The following is a 21,153-nucleotide window of genomic DNA, read 5'->3' on the forward strand; positions in this document are numbered from 1 at the left end:
CGCGGGCAAGGTCGTTGGCTGACGTGACCGCGGCTTCCGACAGCGGACTTGGCTCCGTGCAGGTGAAACACCTTTTGACCTTCCATTCTTGCCTTCTCCTACATTTTCACTCCACGACTTCGTGTGAACGGACAGTCTAACGTCGATATTCATGGCTTCCTCTGTCAGGGAATTATTCGCTACAATGCTTCAATCATGGCTATGACTACCATGCACTTGACGACGGCCGCCTTCATCTATCTTCCCAAAATCGCTCCGGGACCTCCTGCGGACTCGCATTCAAGCTTGCCCTCAACGACGTCGAGCTATCGTCTCCGAAAAGCGCCACGATCGCAGCAAAGAAACCCGCGGCAGTGATGATCCAGCTTGCGATCGAGAAACCCGTCGAGAAGTCCTTATCAACAGCAAAGCCATACGCAAGGGCCACCGCCAGACTGAATAGGACAGCAAGCAACAATCCAACGCAAATCCTCTTCACATCAAAGGTCTCCAGCACTTCCATATCAATGACGGCGCCCGGTTCTATCAGCCCATCAAGACGACAGGTCCACTTCCGCGGAGCAGATTGTCGGCGTCCATCCCTCCCTCCTGCTCCTGCCCACCTACTCCGCAAACTGGACAACTTCTGCAATTGATACATGAACCACACCTTGGCCTTCTCATCATCAAGGGCCGTGATAGGAATGAGCTTACTAACATTCCACTTGCCCTGATTAAAGCGCCGAGACGGATATGCATGGTACTGCCGAAAGTACACGAAGTGAATCTTCGTATACGAAGCGATCGTCTCCTTAAAGCCAATCTTGGTCGCTTTGAGTATATGGTACTCTTCTTTCAGGCGGCGGGCGAATTGGACGTCGTCCCAGCTGGATTTGACATAGGGTATATCCCGTGACTTGTAGATCTCGCCATGCCGGGTCACAACGAGTCGGAGGTGGGCACTGAAAGGGGAGCCATCGGAGCTGGGACGTACGGCGCGAGTCCACAGGCCGCGGGCACGGTAGGAACGAGGAGGACGAGAGAGGTGCTCCGACTGACCGGTCACAGGTCGACCGTAGCTTTCACCGTACAACTGATTCACCGTAGGACGGGCGTAGTCATGGATGCGATAGTGGCTTGGTCGTGGAGGCCGAGGGCGGATTTCATGCTCGTCGTCTTCATCGTCCTCATCATCGCCGGAAGCACGCGAGTTCCCGCCGTAGAAGTCGTCCAGCACATCGTCGGAGTCCTCGAAATCTGCCTCCGGCTCGCTTTCAACGACAATGTGTTTTCGGGGTCGTCGCCGACGGCTACGGCGCGGCGATGAAGACCGCCGTTCGTCGGTGACGTCTTTCTCTGGGGCACTCTGATATATGTGGTAGGATCGTGGTCTCCGCTCTTCGGAACGCGGAAGTGGGGTTCTGGAACTATCATCGCGATATGCCATGTTCTAATACGAGCAGTTCGAGGAAAAACAAAAAACATATACTGGGAGCTTCCTCGCTCGGCAGCAGGATCCGAGCTAATACACTCATGGCGAGCGGGTCTAGAGCTCGGTATGGTGTGATGTGCGGATCTGCGGTCAGCCCCAGAACATGCAGCTAAATCGACCTGCTGTGCCAGATGCGGCTTGAAGTTCAGCCGCACCATGATGCAGAGTTGTCTGATCGCCAGCTTTCGCGAGTTAGCAAGTCCAGCCAGCATGACGCCCGGCTAGAGTTTGCCGAAGAGTCTTCAAGTGCGAGAATCCATTCGAATGGGTCATGGCGCATCACGTCTTACGACTATTGGTGTTCGTTGCGCTTTACGGAAGGAGCGACCACGACTTCTGTCACCGTCTTGGCCATTCACTCATGTATGCCTACGCTAGCGTGCTAGATGCTCGAGCACATGATCGCTCGACTAGTGTATGACCCATGATCTAAACCGATACCTCATGATGCTTTCAGAAGCTTTGTGCGCAAAGTGCAGGCGTTTGAACGAACTTCTCGGACGTAAATTGACGAGGAGGCGGCATTTTGTGGAGAACGCTCATTCACCTACAAGTACTAACCACGTCTCTCTGCGTGCATCACTAAATGCGCTAAAAAATCACATGCTTCCGTTCCTTCCGTTTGTAGACTGACGAATCCAGCTTAGCCGCCATCGCCTGCTCCGTTTGCTTGTGCTACCACTTCATCATCACTCCTCCACACTCAACTTTGCACCACTTCTCAACATCAACACCAACATCCGACATGGAGACCAACATCCAATCGTCGCCAGCCATGCCAGCCACGTCAGCCTCCATCGCTGCAGAGAAGGCAATCGAGCCCACTTCACTGACCTCAAACACTAACACCATCGATCAATCTTCAGACACAGTCCAGTCCCCGACCACCGCCATGACAGCGCCGCCGACATTTTCTGAAATGCCAGCGACCACTTCCACCGATCTCGCAGTCCAAGAGCCTCCCAAAGTCCACCCTGATGCCGCCGAAATCATCCGTCAAATCGAGTTCTACCTCTCCGACGACAACCTTCCCGGTGACGCCCATCTGCTTGCCCGCACAGGTCCCACCGGTGATGGCTGGGTCTCGATCAACGAGCTCTTCGGCTTCAAGAAGATGCGCAACTACAAACCGCGCACGCTCGCCAAACAAGCCCTCCTCATGAGCGACAAGCTCATCGTCAACGGCAAATTCATCCGCCGCAAGGATCCTCTCACCGTCCCGCTGCACGTCACGCCAGCGATCAACGATGATCGGGTGAAGTCTAAGCTGGTGATTGACAAGCCGTGGTTGACGAAGGGGATGTTGAAGCCGACGGGATTTGAAGAAGGTGCCACCGAGGGACCTCTCAAGCCGGAGGAGTATGCCGCGCAGAGGAAGTTGTTTGATCCGGAGATGGACTTCACCATTCGGATTGAGTATGCGGTTACGAAGTACCTGTCCAAGCGGAAGATGCATCAGAAGACGGCGAACATTTTCATCAAGTTCTTGCTGTTTGGCGGGTTTGATGGAGGACAGAATATGTTTACTGGAGGGCTGGATGAGAAGGCAATGGAGGAGTACGATAAGGATGAGATTATGCAGATGAAGGTATGCTGGTGACTTATATTGTCTTGGAGGAACTCACTGACTGTGATACTCGCAGGCTCAATACGGTGTCGCTGATTGCGTGCTGGACGGTCTTCTCGAGCCTCCCAACAACCAAGGCGAGACTCCTTGGAGCGTCGACTTCGAGAGCATGGCCAAAGCCTTCCTTTCATCCGAGTTCTTCCAGCGCTTCGATTGGATGGAGGAGCAAGTCGTGATCGACACGACCAACGTCCTCAAGAACTTCTACAACTATCTCCTGTACCACGACGTCGCTCCGGAGTTTGAGGAAGACATCCTCAACGCCCGCGAGATTTGCAATGTTGCTGCAAAGGAGTTGCCCATCCTCACAGCAGTCAGTCGTGCCCTTCCTGGAAGCTTCAACCAAGCCTGCTCCACTCTCTTCGATGGCTACTATCGCAGTGTACGCGTCAACGAGCCGAATGCAGAATGGGTGCATCCAGATGACGACCTGGGTTTGTCGGACAAGGTGGCCTGGAGAATGTTCAATTGTGGAGCCGGAGCACACTGCACCCAAGAGCAAATGGAGATGATCGCGGAGATCAAAGTGGCAGGCCTGAAAGAGCTTCCCGTGAAGACGTACGACACAGGTCTGGAAGTGACGGCAGTCGAGTTTGCGGACCAGGGAGCAATGGCGGTCTACGATGACCCAGATGTCAAGGGCACCGAACTCGACAAGCCGACTGGAGTCATGCACTGCAAGTTCTGGCAAGCTCCGAACCAGGCGCCAATGGATTTGACTGCGGCGAGGAAGGCGGAGCTCGATGCGCAGAAGCTGAAGACGTGAGTCTTCTCTCCATCAGGTCTTTGACCCAAGAAACTGACAAATTTTAGATACGACTTCATCGTGGAGGAGGCTATCCTCCGCAACTGCTTCCCCGGCATGAAGCTCGTCGTCACCATCAAAGAGCTTGAAGGCCTGGGTCTCGTGTGGATCGACCACTTCGACAAGGTGTATCCGAGCTTCCATACTTACACGCGGAACGAGTTCTGGCGCGAGAGGAAAGTGCCAGGGCCGCCAGATTCGTGGATGATGCGGGCAAATGAGAAGGACGCCGAGCGGGCTGCTAGCGGTGGTGAGTTAGGTCCTTTCAGAGATGAGGACGAGGAGTGTGAGCTTGACCGATGTCGTGAAGGTCGCGATGTTAGCGGAGGTGGCGATGGCAATGGCGGCAGTGATGAAGGTGGCCCGGACGGCATCGACAGCGTGGCGAATGGCGAACGCGATAAGGGAGATGGCCGTGCACGCGGAGAGGCCGACGGCGGCGAAATCGATGTCAACGGCGCTCACGTCGACACTGATGAGCTTCCGGCGCAAGCGAGCGACGTCGACCGCATGCCGCAAGACGACGAGCCGCCCAGTCGAAGGGATGGCGAAGAATTGACTTGAGGTCGATGAAGTTGATGTGCTCCTGCCAAAAGCAGAGCGTGCAACATCGGGCTAGCGGAAGCTTATTTATCCGCCGATGCCGGCCGGATGAGGGGTCCCCAATGGCAAGGATTCCGTCACAGGCGAGCTCCTCACCACAACAGACAACTCAGGCGTCCGTCGGCTTACCAATACTTAGAAAGCGGCACTGTAAGGTACCTTGCTCTTGCAGCTTCCTCTTGTTGATTATACTCTTCCTCTTCAAACCTCGTTCATGTCCCTCAGACTCGCCTCCAAACGCCTTCTCACTTCCACAGCGACCTCTAGAGCATCAGCCATAACCTCTCAGATCAGGAATCACATCCACATCCGAACCATGGCGTCCATACCCTCCACCATGAAAGGCGTGATCATCGAGAAGAACGGCGGCAGCGACGTCCTGCAATACAAAACCGACCTGCCCGTTCCTGAACCAAAAGAAGGGCAGATCCTCGTGAAGAACGACTACATTGGCATCAACTACATCGACACGTGAGACACATCCGTACACTTCCTAAAGATTCGACCTGACCAGAGTGAACAGATACTTCCGCACTGGCCTATATCCCGCCCCTCGAATGCCTCTCATCCTCGGCCGCGAAGCCGAGGGCACAGTGGTATCCACCGGCTCCGGCGAGACCTACGGACTGAAGGAGGGTGACAAAGTCGTATGGATGGCGGAGGGAGCATACGCCGAATACACCGCCGCTCCGGCCGCGAAAGCCGTCAAGGTACCTTCAGGCGTGGAGCCGAAGATCGCGGCCGCGGCTCTGCTACAGGGAATCACAGCCTTGACGCTGGTGAGGGAAAGTCATGCTGTCAAGAAAGGGGATTGGGTATTGGTGCACGCGGCGGCAGGTGGAGTGGGACTGTGGTTGTGTCAGTTGTTGAAGGCGATTGGCGCGAACACAATCGGGACTGCGTCAACACAGGCCAAAGTCGACTTGGCGACAAAAGCAGGAGCTACACACATGATCAACTACTCCGAGGAGAAAGATGTGAAGGGCAAAATCATGGAGCTCACAGGCGGGAAGGGCGTCATCGCTGTGTTCGACGGCGTCGGCAAGGATACCTTTGATCTCTCCCTCGACGTGCTCGCTCGGAAAGGCAGCATGGTCTCTTTCGGCAACGCATCTGGCGCCGTGCCACCCGTCACGATTGCGAGGTTGTCGGCGAAGAACGCGAGGTTGATGCGTCCAACGCTATTCAACTACATTGTTGAGAGGGAGGAGTTCGAGCATTACGTCAAAGAGCTGTTCAAGTTCGTGGTGGAGGATAAGTTGGACGTGAGGATCCATGAGGTGTATCCGTTGAGTGAGGTGGCGAGAGCGCATGATGATATTGAGGGCAGGAGGACGACGGGGAAGCTGTTATTGGATCCAAGCAAGTAGACTAGGACAATGCGAGATCGAGTCCTGGAGCGCTCAGCATATTCCATGCGATCGGCTCCTGTGTCGACAACTGATATGAAAGCCTCGAGACGAGCCACTCCATCTCGGCTGAATCGTCCCGATGACGGCGCTCTATCTTCCCCACTTGAAGCTCAATGGCTTCCATCAGCACGCAACAGCTCCAACGACACTCCGTCCCCTGCAGTGATCAATCAGGATCTTCTATCTCCCGCCATACAAATTTCTGCAGTCTCGAAGTCCTCCCTCTCCTCCGATCAACCGCCCCATGAGTCTCCTCAAGCCGACTCACTTCTTCCGAACACTCATCAGCACATCTCGACCAACTGCTTCCGCCCTGCACACCCCACTTGCACACCTCTCCCGCACTATGTCAACCGCAATGGGCAAGCGCCTCGAAGGCAAGACCATCGTCGTAACTGGTGCCTCCTCAGGCATCGGCCGCAGCACCGTCATCGAATTCGCACGCACCTCGCCCAACAACCTCAAACTCGTCCTTACCGCCCGACGGATAGACACCCTCAAGCAGATCGCCGAAGAAATCACCAAAGAACTCGGATCCGGCGTAAAAGTCCTCCCCGTTCAGCTAGACGTCAGCCAACCCGACCAGGTCCGGTCATTCGTCGAGAACCTCCCCAAAGAGTTCCAGAACATTGATGTCCTAGTCAACAACGCAGGTCTGGTAAAGGGCGTGGACAAAGCAGGCGACATCAAAGAGGAGGACATCGCCGTCATGCTCAACACAAATGTCACCGGCCTCATCAACATGACCCAAACCGTCCTCAAAGGCATGAAGTCCCGCGGCGAGTCCGGCCAGGGCGACATCATCAACGTCGGCTCCATCGCCGGTCGAGAACCCTACCCTGGCGGCTCAATTTACTGCGCATCAAAAGCCGCGGTGCGATCTTTCACAGACGCCATGAGGAGGGAATTGATCGCCACAAGAATCCGTGTGATTGAAATCGACCCGGGTCAAGTCGAGACGGAGTTCAGCGTGGTCAGGTTTTATGGAGACAAGGCGAAAGCGGACGCGGTCTACGCGGGCTGCACACCGTTGACGCCCGAGGATATCGCGGAGACGATTGTATTTGCGGCGGGGAGGCCGGAAAATGTGGTTATGGCGGATACGCTTATTTTCCCGAATCATCAGGTATGTGTTGTCCCTTTTGTGCGGTTTGCTTTTTGTGGAGGTGAGGCTGATGATGCGGCAAGGCGGCGGCGACGGTCATGCACAAGAAGGGTTGAGCAAATGGTGTCTGACTACTGTGATGTAGGCCGGTGCGGGAGGAGCGCTGTACAAGAAACCGCAGCCGAATGCGAAGATTTAGACGATGAAGTAGATTGGAGAGTCTCGAAAGAGTGTCATGTACAGTCGACATATGTCTCGCGCGCGCATGTAGCAGCAGACTGCGCTCCAATCATCGCTTTCCTTTCCTCCCTTCCGTCCTCCCGAACACCTTTCCCATACCCGTCCTTCCGTGCTCCACAACATCTTTCCCTCGCTCACTTCCTATCCGGCTGAGGCTGAGGAGGCTTGGGAGTAATGCAAAACCCCTTGCAAACTCCCGAGTCATCATGCAACGTCTTCGGGTTCGCGGCGGCGCATCCACATTTCCCGGCCCTTGGGTGCCAGAAGCCCGCCACATTTTGACCTTGCTGCGAGGATACAGTCAGCAGCTGTTCGTGCAAGATGTGGTATTTAATGACTTGGGATGACTTACGGAGTTCTTGGCGGTGCAGCAGTGGCAGTTTTGGTGGCATGTGGATGCTCCGAGGGTGAAAGGGAGGTTGGCGAGGAGGAAGAGCGCGGTGAGGATGGTGGAGCGCATTTTGGTGAGTTGAGTTGGTGGTGGTCGTCTGGGTTTTCGAACGTGTTTGTAGTGGAAGGCTCGTTTGATGGGAAGAGAAGGAAAGAGGTCATTGGAAAAGCTGTGAGCTATGTACGCATGCTGTCCCATGTAGCCATGGGCCAGGAGCCGACTGCTGGGCAGCATCAAGTTAGCCGATGCCTGGGTTGCGAACCCGCAGTCCTCCATCTCAGCTAGAGGTGTTGCCCTTAATGCACGCACTGTGCACACAGTGCATTTTGCACTGTGTGCACAGTGGTTTCTAAAAGGTCCGTTGTGCACACACCGGCTTGCTATAAATAGTAATCCGTAACCGATATAGAGCCCTTATAACCTCCTTTAATCTTATTGTTTATGCTCTTGCTATGCCCTTACTATCCTGTGTATATCTCCTGCTCTGTAAATAGCAGCGTGCAATGTTGCGTCGTAGAAGAAGCTAGTAGATAAGGGCGGTGTCGGTAGATAAGTTGTTAGACCGGTAGAGGTATAAAGAGGTAAGGAATATACTATAAAAACGGTTAGTTAGTCCTTTATTGCATCCTTATTTATTAACTAACATAACGAGCTCTTACGCCTCTAGCTCTTAATCCACCGCCTTCGACGAGCTAATAGACCGTGTAGTGTTGCCGACTAAGAAGCGCAAGACTAATAAGGGTAACTACTAGAAGGAAGTCGTCCGAGACTTTACTGCTAGCAGCAGGAATTACCCTTAAGTAACATGCATCTATTGCTCGGATCGATAGCATTCCGGATCTGCTAGTCGTTATGTTACATACCTTTAGAGGTGTTAGAGACTGCCGGCGAGGTTGTATCTAGTCTACTAACGCCACCTCTTAGATCCGGACGCGGTCGTGAACTCGGACTCTAAGGGTGAAGACTACAACGACAGTTAGCAAGACATAAGGGTGTTAGGGCTAGTAGACTCTATAAACGATCGTAACTACTATGCTGCTACTAAGGCCTGCGCAGAGTAGATATTCGCCGCCGGCTTGCTACTGCATACTGTTAACCATCCGGTGTTTAAGAAGTTTATAAAACTCGTCCGGCTAGCCTTCACACCGCTAACTCGATAGTAGCTTACTAAGACGATCCTACCGCGCTAATATAAGACTCTTAAGAGCCAGATTAACGAGGAGATTAGCAAGGCTAGAAGGATTACGTTGCTAAGTAACGGCTAGACCGACAGAGCGAGCAGGAGCGTTGTTAATTACCTCGCGGTTACTACTAAGGCTGCGTATTTCCTATCGTCGGAGTGGGTCGGTGCGGAGCGTAGCTCGGCGCAGAATTATGCGAGAAGTCTTATGCGTGTCGTCCAGAAGTTTCCGCGTAGCAAGGTAGTTGCAATAACCTTAGATAATGCGAGTGTAATAAAGGGTGCTTAATAGAAGGTTAGTTTAGAATCGAAGAAAATAAAGCTTAGCTTTAAAGTTTAGCGATCTGTAGATATCTACCTAAAGGGGCTAAGCGTCCGCTACGGTCCGCAATTTCGGCTGCACCCCGCATGCTGTAAATTCTCTAATTAGCTCGCTAACAGCTTAGTTAGATATCCGAGTAGTATCCTTAAATTGTCGGACTTAGCTGCTGCTCTTACTAACTTAACCTTCTTATAAACGACCTTTACGAGGAGTAGCTCGTTAAACTTACCTTCCGCGACGCTTAGGCGGTCGCCGAGTACTTTAAGAACACCTTTATGCCTAAGGAGTTAATTATTAAGATTAGTAAGGGCCGTGCGAAGCGCTTCTAAGTGCAAGGTAGTGTGCGTTAGCAAGGCAGACTAAACTGCGCAAAATCAGTCTAAGACAACCGCGTCTACATTAAGGAGCTAGTTAAGAGGCACTAGGATCGACTGCTTTATAGCGCCGACGCAAAGTAGAGGGCAGCATAGCGTAAGATCTTAAAGATCGTAGATAAGACCGCTAACTTCTAGCATAACCTTAAGCGTTACATTAACCTTATAAAGCCCTTCCTTAAGGTAACTATTGCTCTTAAGCACGACTACCCTCGCCTTAGCTATATATATAGCAACTTCCGGTAGCTATATAATTAGTCGTAGAACAACGGTCTGCTTACTAACAACGAGATTAAGCCTATGATTAACATGCGATACGAGGCTCTTTATCACCTCCTTATGCTCGTCGCTTACCTCGCTAATGTTAAGGAGCGTAGCAAGGACTGCAACGCGTTCGTCCTCGTTACTAACGACTAGCTTTACTCGATAACTAGCTTCCTTGTCGACTTCTGTGCTGCTTAACAACGCACTAGCACTCTTAAGGGATATAGCGGTTAGCTAGAGTCTACGGTCGAGATATACACTCGTGCTAGTGCCCTCTTAGCTGATCTACAGAGCCTTCGCAACCGTAATAGTGTCTTTAGCAACTTAGTTATATAGAAGTCCGGCTTAGCTAAGAATATGTTAACAACGCAGTAGTAGCATAACAACTTCCGGACGAGCTATCCAGAGCTTACCGCCCTCTGTTTATTCGCTCTAGCAGTATATCTAATAATAGGGCCGGCTAAATGCAATTAGTTAGCCTATAGCTTCATTTAGAGCCTCCGCCGCAATCGCCTTAGCTATAAGGTCCTTAAGATGCTTATCTATATGTTCTAGAACCTTCGCATTAAGTATCGCGTTAACAATAGCATCCTTAAGGACATTAAACGTAATTCTGATAATATAGCAGGCCCTGCAGAGATGCTAGAGCTATTAAGGGAGTTATAAGATAAGGAGCAGATAACAGCAACGTTTACAGAGGTTGTTAAAGAGGCGTTATTAATAGATCTAGCACTAACAGAGCGATAGCAATAAACAACGAGCACTATTTACTAACATGCAACTTCCTATTAAGGTTAGCGTGGCCACTGTGTGCACCATGGTGCACACCAGTATGTACACGTGCACACCGCCATTTTGCTTACATGCACCGTGCACCAACACCTCTAATCTCAGCCGGATCTGATGTCGATCTTAGCCATCGATGGCCTGTAGTCTCGCACCGTGGGCCTGCTCACGTGGTGGTTGCTCTCTCGTTCTTTGCTGGGAACAAGCTCGAATGAATGAAGACCATCTGGGCTCCCCTTGTCGACGTTCCGGCGAAGCCGCCTGGGCTCGTATCCGAGGATCTGGCTACGTCAGCTACGATGAATTGACAGTGCCCGATGCTCCAAGTCATGGTGGCTAGGAGCACTGGTCCACGCCTTTCAGAGTGTGTAGCTGTTTCGAGGCAGGCAACAGGAACAGTGCTGTATCGAGAGAGAGCCTGATCAGATCGCTTATGTCAGCAGCTCGGGACGCTCCGTCTCCCGCGCTACTTAGATTTCATTTCACGACACAGTCCTCCTCCGCCCCTTGTTCACTCATACTCCCGCCGTTTCGAGCAATGGAGTTACAGGCTCCAGTCAGACGAAGCGCCAGCCGTCAGGTCATCAAATGATCGATTGAAGATACGCGCTCGGGCCACTTGACATGTCTGCAGCCGTCTTGCGGCATGCATTGTTTCGATCTTCACATCTCCGCACATCTTTCCCTGCACTTCAGCGCGGCCTCCTCTGGACGGTTTCTCATGCGAACATTCGAACGCCAGTAAGGATGTCGCACACCGCGAACTACGACAAACTAGAGCCTTCGGTGCCGCTCGAAGAAGAGACTCTGCGTCACTACAAGGCCGAACGATACTATCCTATGAACATCGGTGATGTGTTTCAGGATAGATATAGCATCATTGGCAAGCTTGGATATGGCACAAGTTCCACTGTCTGGCTGTGCCACGACTTGCTCACACCCCAGAAGTACGTTGCGCTGAAGGTGTACGTCAACAGCGGCAAGCCTCTTCGCGAACTATCGATTTACGAGCACATCAATCGTGTGGAGTCTAAGCACGGTGGACGTGCTCGCATCCGCGCGCTTCTCGACTCATTCGTCGTTAGTGGGCCGCATGGCGAACACACTTGCCTTGTTCACGAGGCTCTCGGCATGAACATGGAAGAGCTGAAAGAGCTCCTCGGAGAGATTCCACCCGATTTCATTCAGCAGTGTCTGCGTGACATACTGCGTGCAATCCATTTCTTGCACCAAGAGGCTCATGTCATCCACACTGGTGAGATTCGCTTTCTGACCTCATATTTCCGCTATGCTGACCTTCGAGCGAACAGACGTACAACCAAAGAACATTCTGATGGGAGTCCTCAAGACCGACACGGCTTTTGAGAGATACCAGCAAGACGAGGTCGAGAAGCCTTCGCCACGCAAAGAATTGCCCGATCGGACAATTTACGTGTCCCGACCAATGCGATATACGCTAGGCTTGCCGTCGCTGTCCGACTTCAGCGAAGCACGATTTGACGAGCCACAGAACAGCGGTCTCATAATGCCTGATGTCTACCGCGCGCCCGAGGTGATCCTAGGCATGCCCTGGGGCCACTCCGTTGACCTATGGGGCTATGCTATGACGGTATTTCTGCCTGGTCAGCGCACTGGGGAATGTCGGCTAATCTGCGAACAGATTTGGGATCTTTTTGAGCCAAGGAAGCTCTTCAACACGCAAGATGTGGACGGGCGCTACTCTGAAGCCATTCATTTGGCACAGATGGTGGCTATCATGGGACCCCCTCCGCTCGAATTCTTGAAGCGCTCGGAACGAAGCCGGCTGTTTTGGGATGCGCAAGGTTTGTCACTCACTCGCGTTTGCGCACGCATGTGCTAACTTTGGGCGAAGGCAACTGGCAGTGTGATGTTCCAATTCCTGATATGACGCTCCACTCCAAGGAACAAAGATTGCACGGCGAAGAGCAAAAGTTCTTCCTCGAATTCATGATGAAAACACTTCGATGGGATCCGGATGATAGGAGCGCTCTCGAACACGTGTTCATGGACGAATTTCTGCTGGCCGACCTGATTGCAAAGGGCGAGGTTGTGCACAAGGAATGACGAGTCGGGACTTCACAATCTCGCAGACTCCTGACGCTCATCACGGTAGGTCGGCGGCGCCACGTCCTGCGCCAGAACGGGCGACCTCGAAGAGTCCAGATTGTTGATTGACGTAGGCCATTCATCGGCGGGTGGACGACAAGACTCGCTTACGATACTAGTCCTGCCTGGCTCTGAACGGGGCTGTTTCCAGCACAACGGAACACCCACATCCACGCCACGATCTCTCTCCCTTTTCGGGAGAGATGAGGGTGACGTGTCTTGGACTCCTTCGGGACATTCCGTTGACCAGCCAGGCACTACAGGAGGCTGTTTGACCACGAGACTTGATCAATTGCGGACGAAACTGACCCGCCAGCCAGATTCTTCGAGACTGGTATACCAGTCTGTGTGTCTCCCATGGCGAGATGACGCACCGTGCTCCTGCGTGACTACCGATGTCTCCGTGTCATATTAGCTGCGTTGAAGCAACGCACGATGCGCCACTTGGCTTTGCGCCAATCTCGACGCACGCATTTCCACCAGACCGGACGGGCCGTCTCGTTGGACTTTGTTGAAGCGACATCAAAGCAGATAAGGAAGGTTTGAGTGACGGAGGAACCGCTCTGCTTTGCGACCCACATAACTACTCTCCAGTATCCTCAACCTCACTTTCCTCGACCTCCAATTCAAATCTTCTCAGTCTCGACAAGCCATTGCGCTCCTGCGAAATATCAAACACGTCTATCCACTCCCGCACATCCCCTCCAATCGCCCTCTCCTCTTCCTCCCTTCGCCGTCGTTTCGACTCGGCGTAGCTCTACCATCTAGGAAGAGCAAGTTTGCTGCAGAGAAGCGGTCAGTCTCGTGTCATCTACCATCTTGATCAGATCCTGATCTTACAGTACGGCCCGGGCAGCGTTCGCAGTACGCTCCAACTATCCTGTGTCCGCTGCAGCAGATAACCACACGGTCGTCCGCCGGCTGGCCTTTCTCGTCGAGGCAACGTGGGTGTGCGTCGTTGGCTTTGGTGGGCTCGGAGTCCGCGGTGACCATGGTCGCGAGGACGCTGATGAGCGCGATGGTGATGGTGCGGAATTGCATGGTGGTAGGTGGATGGTGTTTGGGTGACTGTTGGTGTTATCGCTACGAGGAGTCAGTCTTGATCCAAAGAGGATTGACGAATGGAGCCATACCTTTCGATGTCCTTGATCGAAATTGTGAGACGAAGAGCTTGCAGAGAAGTGTTTGTTCTGCTCGAGGCGCAGCTCGAATATAACGTCTACTACTCCTCGACCGCACTGGCCATCTGTCGATGACAGTTCTAATTCAGGAGCAGAATCCTGTCATCAGATCATACGATCTGCTGACCGCGTCCAAAATCAAACTATCGAAATCATACATCTACCATCTCCCGGTACAAAATGGGCCTCTGAGCCCCTGTTGATACCTGGCTGGTATGCCTCAGCGCCTTTGTCTTTGCCATTCTTGACGACTTTTGATCGCGATCCGTTGGAAAGAGCCACGGAGTAGAGGTCTGTCAGGTCATACCATGTGCTGACCACATCCTGGATAGAACTATCGAAACCGTATTTTGTGCCGTCTTCAAGCAGAGACCGAACGACTTCGAGCCCCTGTTGCTGCCTGTCCGGCATTCCTCACCGCCTTTGTGTCAGCAATATGCCCTATGTCAGCATGATCGTTCGAAGACCTCCCGGTGTATTCAACGAAATTGAGTTGCAAGTGAGAACTCACTTCTGACTTCCCGGGCTAATGTCCAAACTTGGAGAGGTCCAGACCTCGTGGGACGTCTTCACCGCTCGATATCGGCTGATGATGAGTGTACTTTGACAGACTACCTTGCCGAAAAGTGATCCGTTGCTCAGCGCCGGGATTGGGCGAATGAGTTCTTGCGAGGCTCCATGCGCCTTTCGGGTCGCGATCGATCACTACACTCTGAGCCATCCGCACTGAGGGAGCAGTCATTTCGAGAAGCCTGTGTGCCACATCTGTTGCTTTGTACATGTTTCCCATGCATACCAATGCGTCACTACAAATCTGTATCGTCGTTTGTCTGAGAAGTTTCATTCCATAGTTCCGCAGTCCATATGGCCGGATGGTGATCTCTCCTCGGAGCCCAGTGAGCCGTATTGACCCCTGTTTGACTCCCCAGACCACTTGGCGATATTTACGCCTTCAACACCTCTCCAGCAGCGACGATGACACCCGCCGTAATCTCCACCCATTCCATCGCCAATTTCAGATTCTTATCCAAAACAATCGACTCCGTGATTCCCGGGAACGTGACCGGCGCGTATCCATCATCCCTCCCAGGAGCGAAGATTGCATGCCGATAGAACGTCCGATCGGGCAGACCAGGTGTATCGGCGAACCTTCGGTGGAAGCTTTGGTACTTCTTGTTTTGCGCGGTAATCAAATCCGTGTCTCTTGCTGCTACAGCATCCGCGGTCAAGGAGTCCGCTTGCTCGGCATGAACGCGGAATGTGTCGATTGCTGAGCGGAGGGCAGTGAGATCGAGCTCAACGCTTTGTGCAGCGATGTTTTTTGTAGCTGTGCGTAGTATATATCCATTTCCGTGGCGAAATTGGTGAGGTTGAAAGGCAGGGCGTCATCGCTAGCGAAGTTGTAGACCAGAAGAGAGACATATTGGGCAACGGCGGCGTGGACTTGGAAGCCTGGGTCGCCGAAGCGGCGCATCCATTCGTAGGTGTCGTAATTGCTGTGATACATGAAGATGGGACTCGTGGGGCTTGCGACCGAGCCGACGTCGAGCTGGGAGGAATGTTAGTTTCAATGGTCTGTTTGTGCAAGTGAGATGAGACCTACCGTTGGGAATCCGTTCTGCACAAAGGCAATGTAGTCACTGCCGGCACCAAGAACCTGCGGCTGTTTACTCCAAGCTTCGTACATGGTGCCGCTAGTCCTTGGCCATTGTACCTTCTTCATCGTCTCGATTGCAATCTGGTGCAGCTCAGGAGTGCCGGCAAAAGCAGGAACGGGCCCGATGGTAGCAGAGTCGAAGTTGATGTATGTCGCGGCGGACGCATTGAGCCAGGGAAGGTATTCCTCCACGAATTCTGTCGAGCCAACCATGCCGTACTCTTCAGCGTCCCAGGATGCAAAGATAATGGTGCGTTTGGGCTTCCAGCCAGTCTTTAGTAGACCCCCGAACGCTTTTGCGACTTCATTCAAGGCGGCTGTACCGCTATTCGGATCACCGGCTCCGCCGATCATCCATGCATCTCTGTGGTTCCCGATAATGATTGCACCCTCATTAGGGTCAGTCCCGTTGATGACCCCAATTGCGTTCCAGATATCGGTGTAAGTTTCGTTCATCAAGTTCGACAGACCGAGCGTGACGCCTGGAGCAGGGCCAGAGTAGTAGCCAGTGTCGTAATCGCCGATCCACTTGCTACGGTTGACCTCTGCTCCCGAAGCTCCGAAGCCTTCGAGCGCGGCTAGAAGTGGACCGGCGTTGATATAGCTGATTGGTAGAGATGGAATGACTGGGGTAACATCGTCTCTTCCCGTTCTGGGTACGCCCGCTTTGGAAGGGTAGCCTGGAGTCGTCGGGTCTCCTGGACGAGTTGACAAAAAGAGGACGGTACCTCGCTGGACGTAAGTCGGATTACGAGCTGGACCGTCCGGGTAGGCCAAATATCCACCCGATACTTTGATTCTGTCATCGGCCAGGTCGTTGAACATGATGCAGCCGATCATGCCGTATGCTTGAGCGTTCTTGACCTTCAGTCCGCGGAACGGGCCTCCATATCGAGAGAGGGCAATTTTGCCTTTCAGCTCCACGCCCAATTCGAGGAGACGTTCGAAGTCGGGAATTTGTCCGATGCCGACGTAGACATATTCAGCTTCGACCGAGCCGCTGGCAGAGTAGGCATGAAAGGTGGGTACGCGGTTCGGGAAGCCAGTGACGGGATCCTCCTTGAGGACGGCCTCCTCTAGCTCTGGTTGGTAGACGCTGCCATTGGACCAAGTCGCGTTCAAGCTGTTGTCGAGAGGATAGTTCAAGAAGACGTTGTATACATCGAGTCGGCTGTCAAATCCTGCCTCAGCCCAGAGATCAGCGGTGTACTGAGCCTGGCTTTGGTTGGTTCCTGCGAGATGGAGGCCTTGCGTGTAGTAGAATGAGTATTGCGAGATGCTGCTGTTGCTGATAGAGTTGGTCAACAGTCTCTCGTTGTCAGTGAGCCCTGGACTGGCCTGTCTCTTGGAGTGGACAGTGGAGGAAGATGCAGAGACTCCAAGCACAAGCAAAGCTGTGCCCAGCTTGAGAAGATGAGATGCCATGGCGAATTTGGACAATGCCTTTCGGACCTGCCTTGTTGGGGAATGGCGAGGCGTTATATGTCGATCTGCAATGCACTACTCGTGAATCTCCCGAGTCTTCTCCGTGTAAATACCTGCTAGATCTCTCTTGTAGTTGACACCCATCAGGACTCACAGGGACATGTTGTCGTGAGTCGCCAAGCTCCCGGGCTGGTGTCGGAGTCCGATCTCAACTTCAGCCTGCACCGACCGAAGTAGCTCTTCGGCCATCTTGATGGAGTAAAGCTCTTCTCGGCGTTACTTGGGGAGCACTGTCCCGGGCCTCGCCAGCAAGGCGCTTCCGCCCCATCGTGTAGCAATTGATATGACACTCGTGGCGATCAATACCGCGGGCGCAATGTCAGAGATGCTGCTGCAAACTTCCGATGTCGTTATTCATCAGAGAGATGGCCTGCGACGATGAGGCGAAGACAACAGGAAGCCGCGGGTAAAGCTCGGGGAATTCTTTGCCAAGCACCTTCCTCCTTGCTAGCATGCATCCAGGTCTCACTTCGTCTCTTCGACCATCGACGAACATCAAATGGAGCCGCAGGAAGAAGATGATGATCTCAAGCTCGCCAAAGCGTCAGCAGGTCTGCTCAACGATCTCGAGCGAGACCTGCCTAGAGTGCTGTGGAAGGCATCAAAACCTGGATCAGGTACCCGAAAGGCGCATACAAGAGTGAGAAAGCGCGATCTGCAGCGTATCACTTCCTACGTACGTAGGGACTTCACTCCAGGACATGCTAAAACTGCTTACTGACACCCGAAATAGATAGAGCCATTTCAAGGTGAACCGCAATTACTGGATGCCAAGCTGAAGACGATTCTACCACCGATTGTAGACGCCTACCTCGAATTTTTGACTTCACAAAAGTCATTGGATGATACACAGTCCGATCATCTCGACTTTCAGACCGCAGTTTTTGCTTTGCTGTACACTCTGTGCAAGGTTCGTGGCCAGAAAATCATCGCTGGCTTTCTCAACAATGAGCCTCGCTTCCTGGAGCCGGTTCTCGAAGCTGTGGAACGGTGCACTTTCGATACCAATGATCGAGAAGTGCAATGGCAAGTACCATACGTTCTCTTGCTCTGGTTGTCTCATTTGCTCCTCACACCGTTTGACTTGCAGTCCATTTCGACCAGCGTTGGTCCTGCAACTTCTGCCGACAATGACTCTGCTCTTCTTCAAGGACTCCCTCCTCTGATCTCGAGGATCCTACGAGTTGGGCTACACCATCTGCGCATGCCCACGAAAGCTCAAGATGCGGCCGCTGCCATGCTTGTGCGACTTTCAACACGACCCGATGTGCACAAGGTTCGCTTGGCAGACCGACTGGTCAACGATCGGCTGCCGAAGCTGGAAAGCAAGGCTACGGACATGCCCAATATGTACGAGATGCTGGGGTCGCTGCGCTTCGTCGCCGGCGTGGCATCGTCGGCCGAGTTGAGTCATCTCATCCCAAGCATCTATCGTACGTGCGAAAAGACCTTCGACGAGAGTGACGAGTCCACGTTATCATCCAACGCGGTCGCCAAGAAGGTTATTGTCAAGATTTTTCGGAATGTCGCAATACTCTCGCTACGATCAGTCGCGACTCGAGGACCTCTTCTCAGCTTTCTTCAGACGACCAGCGTGCTCGAAAATGTGATCGATTATCTACTTCGCTCCCTTGGCGACAAAGACACGCCTGTGAGATATGCAGCTGCGAAGGCGATGAGTCTCATTGTGCTCGAGTTGGAACCTGAGATGGCGCACGAAGTCATACAGGCGGTCTTGGATACTTTCAAAGAAGACATGCCGAAGACCATCCAAGCCGCGGACTTTTCCACTGCGAATCCTCTCAAATGGCACGGCTTGACTTTGGCGCTGGCGCATACCCTATTCAAACGTTCCGCATCACCAGCTCAACTCCCCGACATTCTCGATGCACTGATCTCGGCGCTTCAATTCCAACAGCGGACGGCGACGGGAAGCACACTTGGGACAAATGTCAGAGATGCAGCGAATTTTGGCATCTGGTCATTGGCCCGGCGATACACCACTGCAGAGCTATTGCCAGTCAAAGCCAACATCTTGCATAGCAGCGATGATCAGCGATCAGATATGCCCGTGGTCCAGCTGCTTGCTATCCAGCTCATCCTCTCCGCATGCCTCGATCCGGCCGGCAACATCCGTCGTGGGTCATCAGCAGCATTCCAAGAGCTGGTGGGACGGCATCCCGATCAGATTCACGAAGGTATTGCTCTCGTCCAGGTGGTCGACTACCAAGCTGTGAGTCTGCGACACCGAGCCATGGTCGATGTTGCGAGCAAAGCGGCCGCGATGCACAACATGTACTGGTCCAATCTGCTCTCGGGGCTCCTAGGCTGGCGTGGTCTTGGTTCCGCAGATGTGTCTTCCCGAGCGGATGCAGCGGAATCGATCTCGCAACTGTCAAGAATGTTGCATGTTTGCGAGCGGCTCGATGTGCTTGGAATGATTGGACGTCTGCTGTCTGACTGCTCGGCTAAGGACGTCGAACAATTGCATGGCCTGACTCTTGCGGCGGCGTATATGCTTGAGCCCTCGCACTCCATCACTTCGGATCAAGAAGTCGAGCCGTTACAGCCCGACATTATCAGCATGTGGAAGCATTTCGCCTCTCTGCAGGCTTCGATAAAAGAATTTCATCCGAGACTACTCAAGTCGGAGCTCCCGGCATCTCTTGGCCTTTATACCACAGCCCTGTGCAATGCCACGCAGAGAGTTCCCGGAGAGGCTCTTCAAGCAGAACAAGTGCCCTTCGACGTACTTGACATTGTCACCGATCGTTTGCTCGCGCGGCATGAGGAGTCGATACTGCACATCGTTCCCGGCTTGGCGCGGTCGGTTCATGGGCTTGTCAAGGCCGCCGGAACCTCTCTGCCATGTCTCGAGCCATATCACCTGGCTCAAAAACTAGCAGCCGACAGTACAAAGAGCACCTTGACGAGCGCCGGCCGAGCAATGGCCTTTGGCGTTCTGTCATCATCCTACACAGATGACGGCGCATTCGACAGGCAGAAAAACATGTTAGTCGTCAGCCTGTGTTCTCTAATGAGCAGCAAAACCGTCGACTGGCGTGTCATCTGCGCGCGAGCCCTCCAGCTAGCCGTGAATAGCGTCCCACATACTGCAACCCTCGATGCCGCTACCGCGCAGTCCATCTGCTCCGCTATCCACCAAGGCCTAAACGACTATACCATCGACGAGCGCGGCGACATCGGCTCCCTGGTCCGCCTCCAGTCCATCACCTGCACATCCACAATCCTCTCCCACCCAGCATTCAAATTTCACCTCGACTCCCTCCAACTCCTTTCCAACGACATCCACCGCCTCTCCCTCGAAAAACTCGATCGCGTCCGCCTATCCGCCGCCCACTGCCGCGCCACCCACCTCGACCTCACCCTCCCCATCACGGACATCCCATCCGTCTCCTCAAAACCCTACTTCCGCGCCGCTCTGCACCCCCTCACAGACCCTTCCACGCCCTCAGCCACCACCCACGCCCTCCTCACCGGCATCATCTCCTCCGCCGGCTTCAGCGCCGAATCCCTCCTCCAATCCTCCCGGCACGTCCTCGCCACCCTCCTCTCCACCACCAAACCCCAGCACTTCGAATCCCTCCTAACATCCTACACCACCATCCTCGCCGACCTGCTCACCTCCCCTTCCGCCAGCATCTCCATCCACCCCGCCCTCTGCCTCCTGTCTTATATCCTCTCCACCCTCCTGCCTCACTTCCCACACCTCGCATCCCCAGTCTCGAAATTCAAGTGGCGAACTCTTCTGTCTACTGTGCAGAAGGCGCATCATAAGTCGACGGATATAACGAGGTTGATGGCTGCTGTGGGGGTGTATTGTGCGATGGCGGAGGTCGGGGTGGTGAGAGGGGAGGTGTTGAGGAAATTGGTCAGCATGCTCAAGACCAATCCTTTTCCACGAGTTAGGGTGGCGGTGGCGGAGGTATCGTGGATGGTGACGGGGGAGGAAACGCTGTTGCCGGTCGACTGGGCGAGACCGGTTAAGGAGAATGCTGGTGTGGTGCAGGGGTTGCAGAAGGTGCTGTTAGATTAGTAGGACGGAGAAGAGAAGAATTGAAGCGTCCGCTGGAAGTCATGCAAATTGGCTCTATCGTGGTAT

At 53.4% G+C, this 21,153-nt stretch overlaps 8 protein-coding genes across 8 annotated transcripts; 5 read left to right on the plus strand and 3 right to left on the minus strand.

Annotated features, from left to right (window-relative positions):
• Window positions 1–170: 170 nt before the first annotated feature.
• Window positions 171–766, minus strand: MYCGRDRAFT_105683 (uncharacterized protein; the record flags this gene model as incomplete). Its single annotated transcript, XM_003849730.1, has 1 exon — window positions 171–766. One exon carries the CDS (start codon window positions 638–640, stop codon window positions 233–235), a length of 408 nt encoding a protein of 135 aa, XP_003849778.1.
• A 1,624-nt stretch (window positions 767–2,390) lies between these two features.
• Window positions 2,391–3,102, plus strand: MYCGRDRAFT_105685 (uncharacterized protein; the record flags this gene model as incomplete). The annotated part of the gene is made up of 1 exon (XM_003849285.1): window positions 2,391–3,102. The coding sequence occupies one exon, from the start codon at window positions 2,391–2,393 to the stop codon at window positions 3,069–3,071; it is 681 nt and encodes a 226-aa protein (XP_003849333.1).
• A 1,720-nt stretch (window positions 3,103–4,822) lies between these two features.
• On the plus strand, window positions 4,823–5,899 carry MYCGRDRAFT_75392 (uncharacterized protein; the record flags this gene model as incomplete). Its single annotated transcript, XM_003849286.1, has 2 exons — window positions 4,823–4,977; window positions 5,030–5,899. The coding sequence occupies 2 exons, from the start codon at window positions 4,823–4,825 to the stop codon at window positions 5,874–5,876; spliced, it is 1,002 nt and encodes a 333-aa protein (XP_003849334.1).
• A 365-nt stretch (window positions 5,900–6,264) lies between these two features.
• On the plus strand, window positions 6,265–7,139 carry MYCGRDRAFT_87434 (uncharacterized protein; the record flags this gene model as incomplete). Its single annotated transcript, XM_003849287.1, has 2 exons — window positions 6,265–7,044; window positions 7,107–7,139. 2 exons carry the CDS (start codon window positions 6,265–6,267, stop codon window positions 7,137–7,139), a joined length of 813 nt encoding a protein of 270 aa, XP_003849335.1.
• A 4,188-nt stretch (window positions 7,140–11,327) lies between these two features.
• Window positions 11,328–12,665, plus strand: MYCGRDRAFT_87435 (uncharacterized protein; the record flags this gene model as incomplete). The annotated part of the gene is made up of 4 exons (XM_003849288.1): window positions 11,328–11,835; window positions 11,891–12,189; window positions 12,241–12,403; window positions 12,454–12,665. 4 exons carry the CDS (start codon window positions 11,328–11,330, stop codon window positions 12,663–12,665), a joined length of 1,182 nt encoding a protein of 393 aa, XP_003849336.1.
• A 625-nt stretch (window positions 12,666–13,290) lies between these two features.
• On the minus strand, window positions 13,291–13,748 carry MYCGRDRAFT_95620 (uncharacterized protein; the record flags this gene model as incomplete). Its single annotated transcript, XM_003849729.1, has 2 exons — window positions 13,291–13,464; window positions 13,548–13,748. 2 exons carry the CDS (start codon window positions 13,746–13,748, stop codon window positions 13,291–13,293), a joined length of 375 nt encoding a protein of 124 aa, XP_003849777.1.
• A 1,084-nt stretch (window positions 13,749–14,832) lies between these two features.
• On the minus strand, window positions 14,833–16,970 carry MYCGRDRAFT_95621 (peptidase M28; the record flags this gene model as incomplete). The annotated part of the gene is made up of 3 exons (XM_003849728.1): window positions 14,833–15,183; window positions 15,297–15,437; window positions 15,492–16,970. 3 exons carry the CDS (start codon window positions 16,968–16,970, stop codon window positions 14,833–14,835), a joined length of 1,971 nt encoding a protein of 656 aa, XP_003849776.1.
• A 160-nt stretch (window positions 16,971–17,130) lies between these two features.
• On the plus strand, window positions 17,131–21,087 carry MYCGRDRAFT_110699 (uncharacterized protein; the record flags this gene model as incomplete). Its single annotated transcript, XM_003849289.1, has 3 exons — window positions 17,131–17,138; window positions 17,493–17,706; window positions 17,764–21,087. The coding sequence occupies 3 exons, from the start codon at window positions 17,131–17,133 to the stop codon at window positions 21,085–21,087; spliced, it is 3,546 nt and encodes a 1,181-aa protein (XP_003849337.1).
• Window positions 21,088–21,153: the final 66 nt, after the last annotated feature.

This window comes from Zymoseptoria tritici, chromosome 9 (assembly GCF_000219625.1).
Source record: "Zymoseptoria tritici IPO323 chromosome 9, whole genome shotgun sequence".
NCBI classification, from domain to species: domain Eukaryota; kingdom Fungi; phylum Ascomycota; class Dothideomycetes; order Mycosphaerellales; family Mycosphaerellaceae; genus Zymoseptoria; species Zymoseptoria tritici.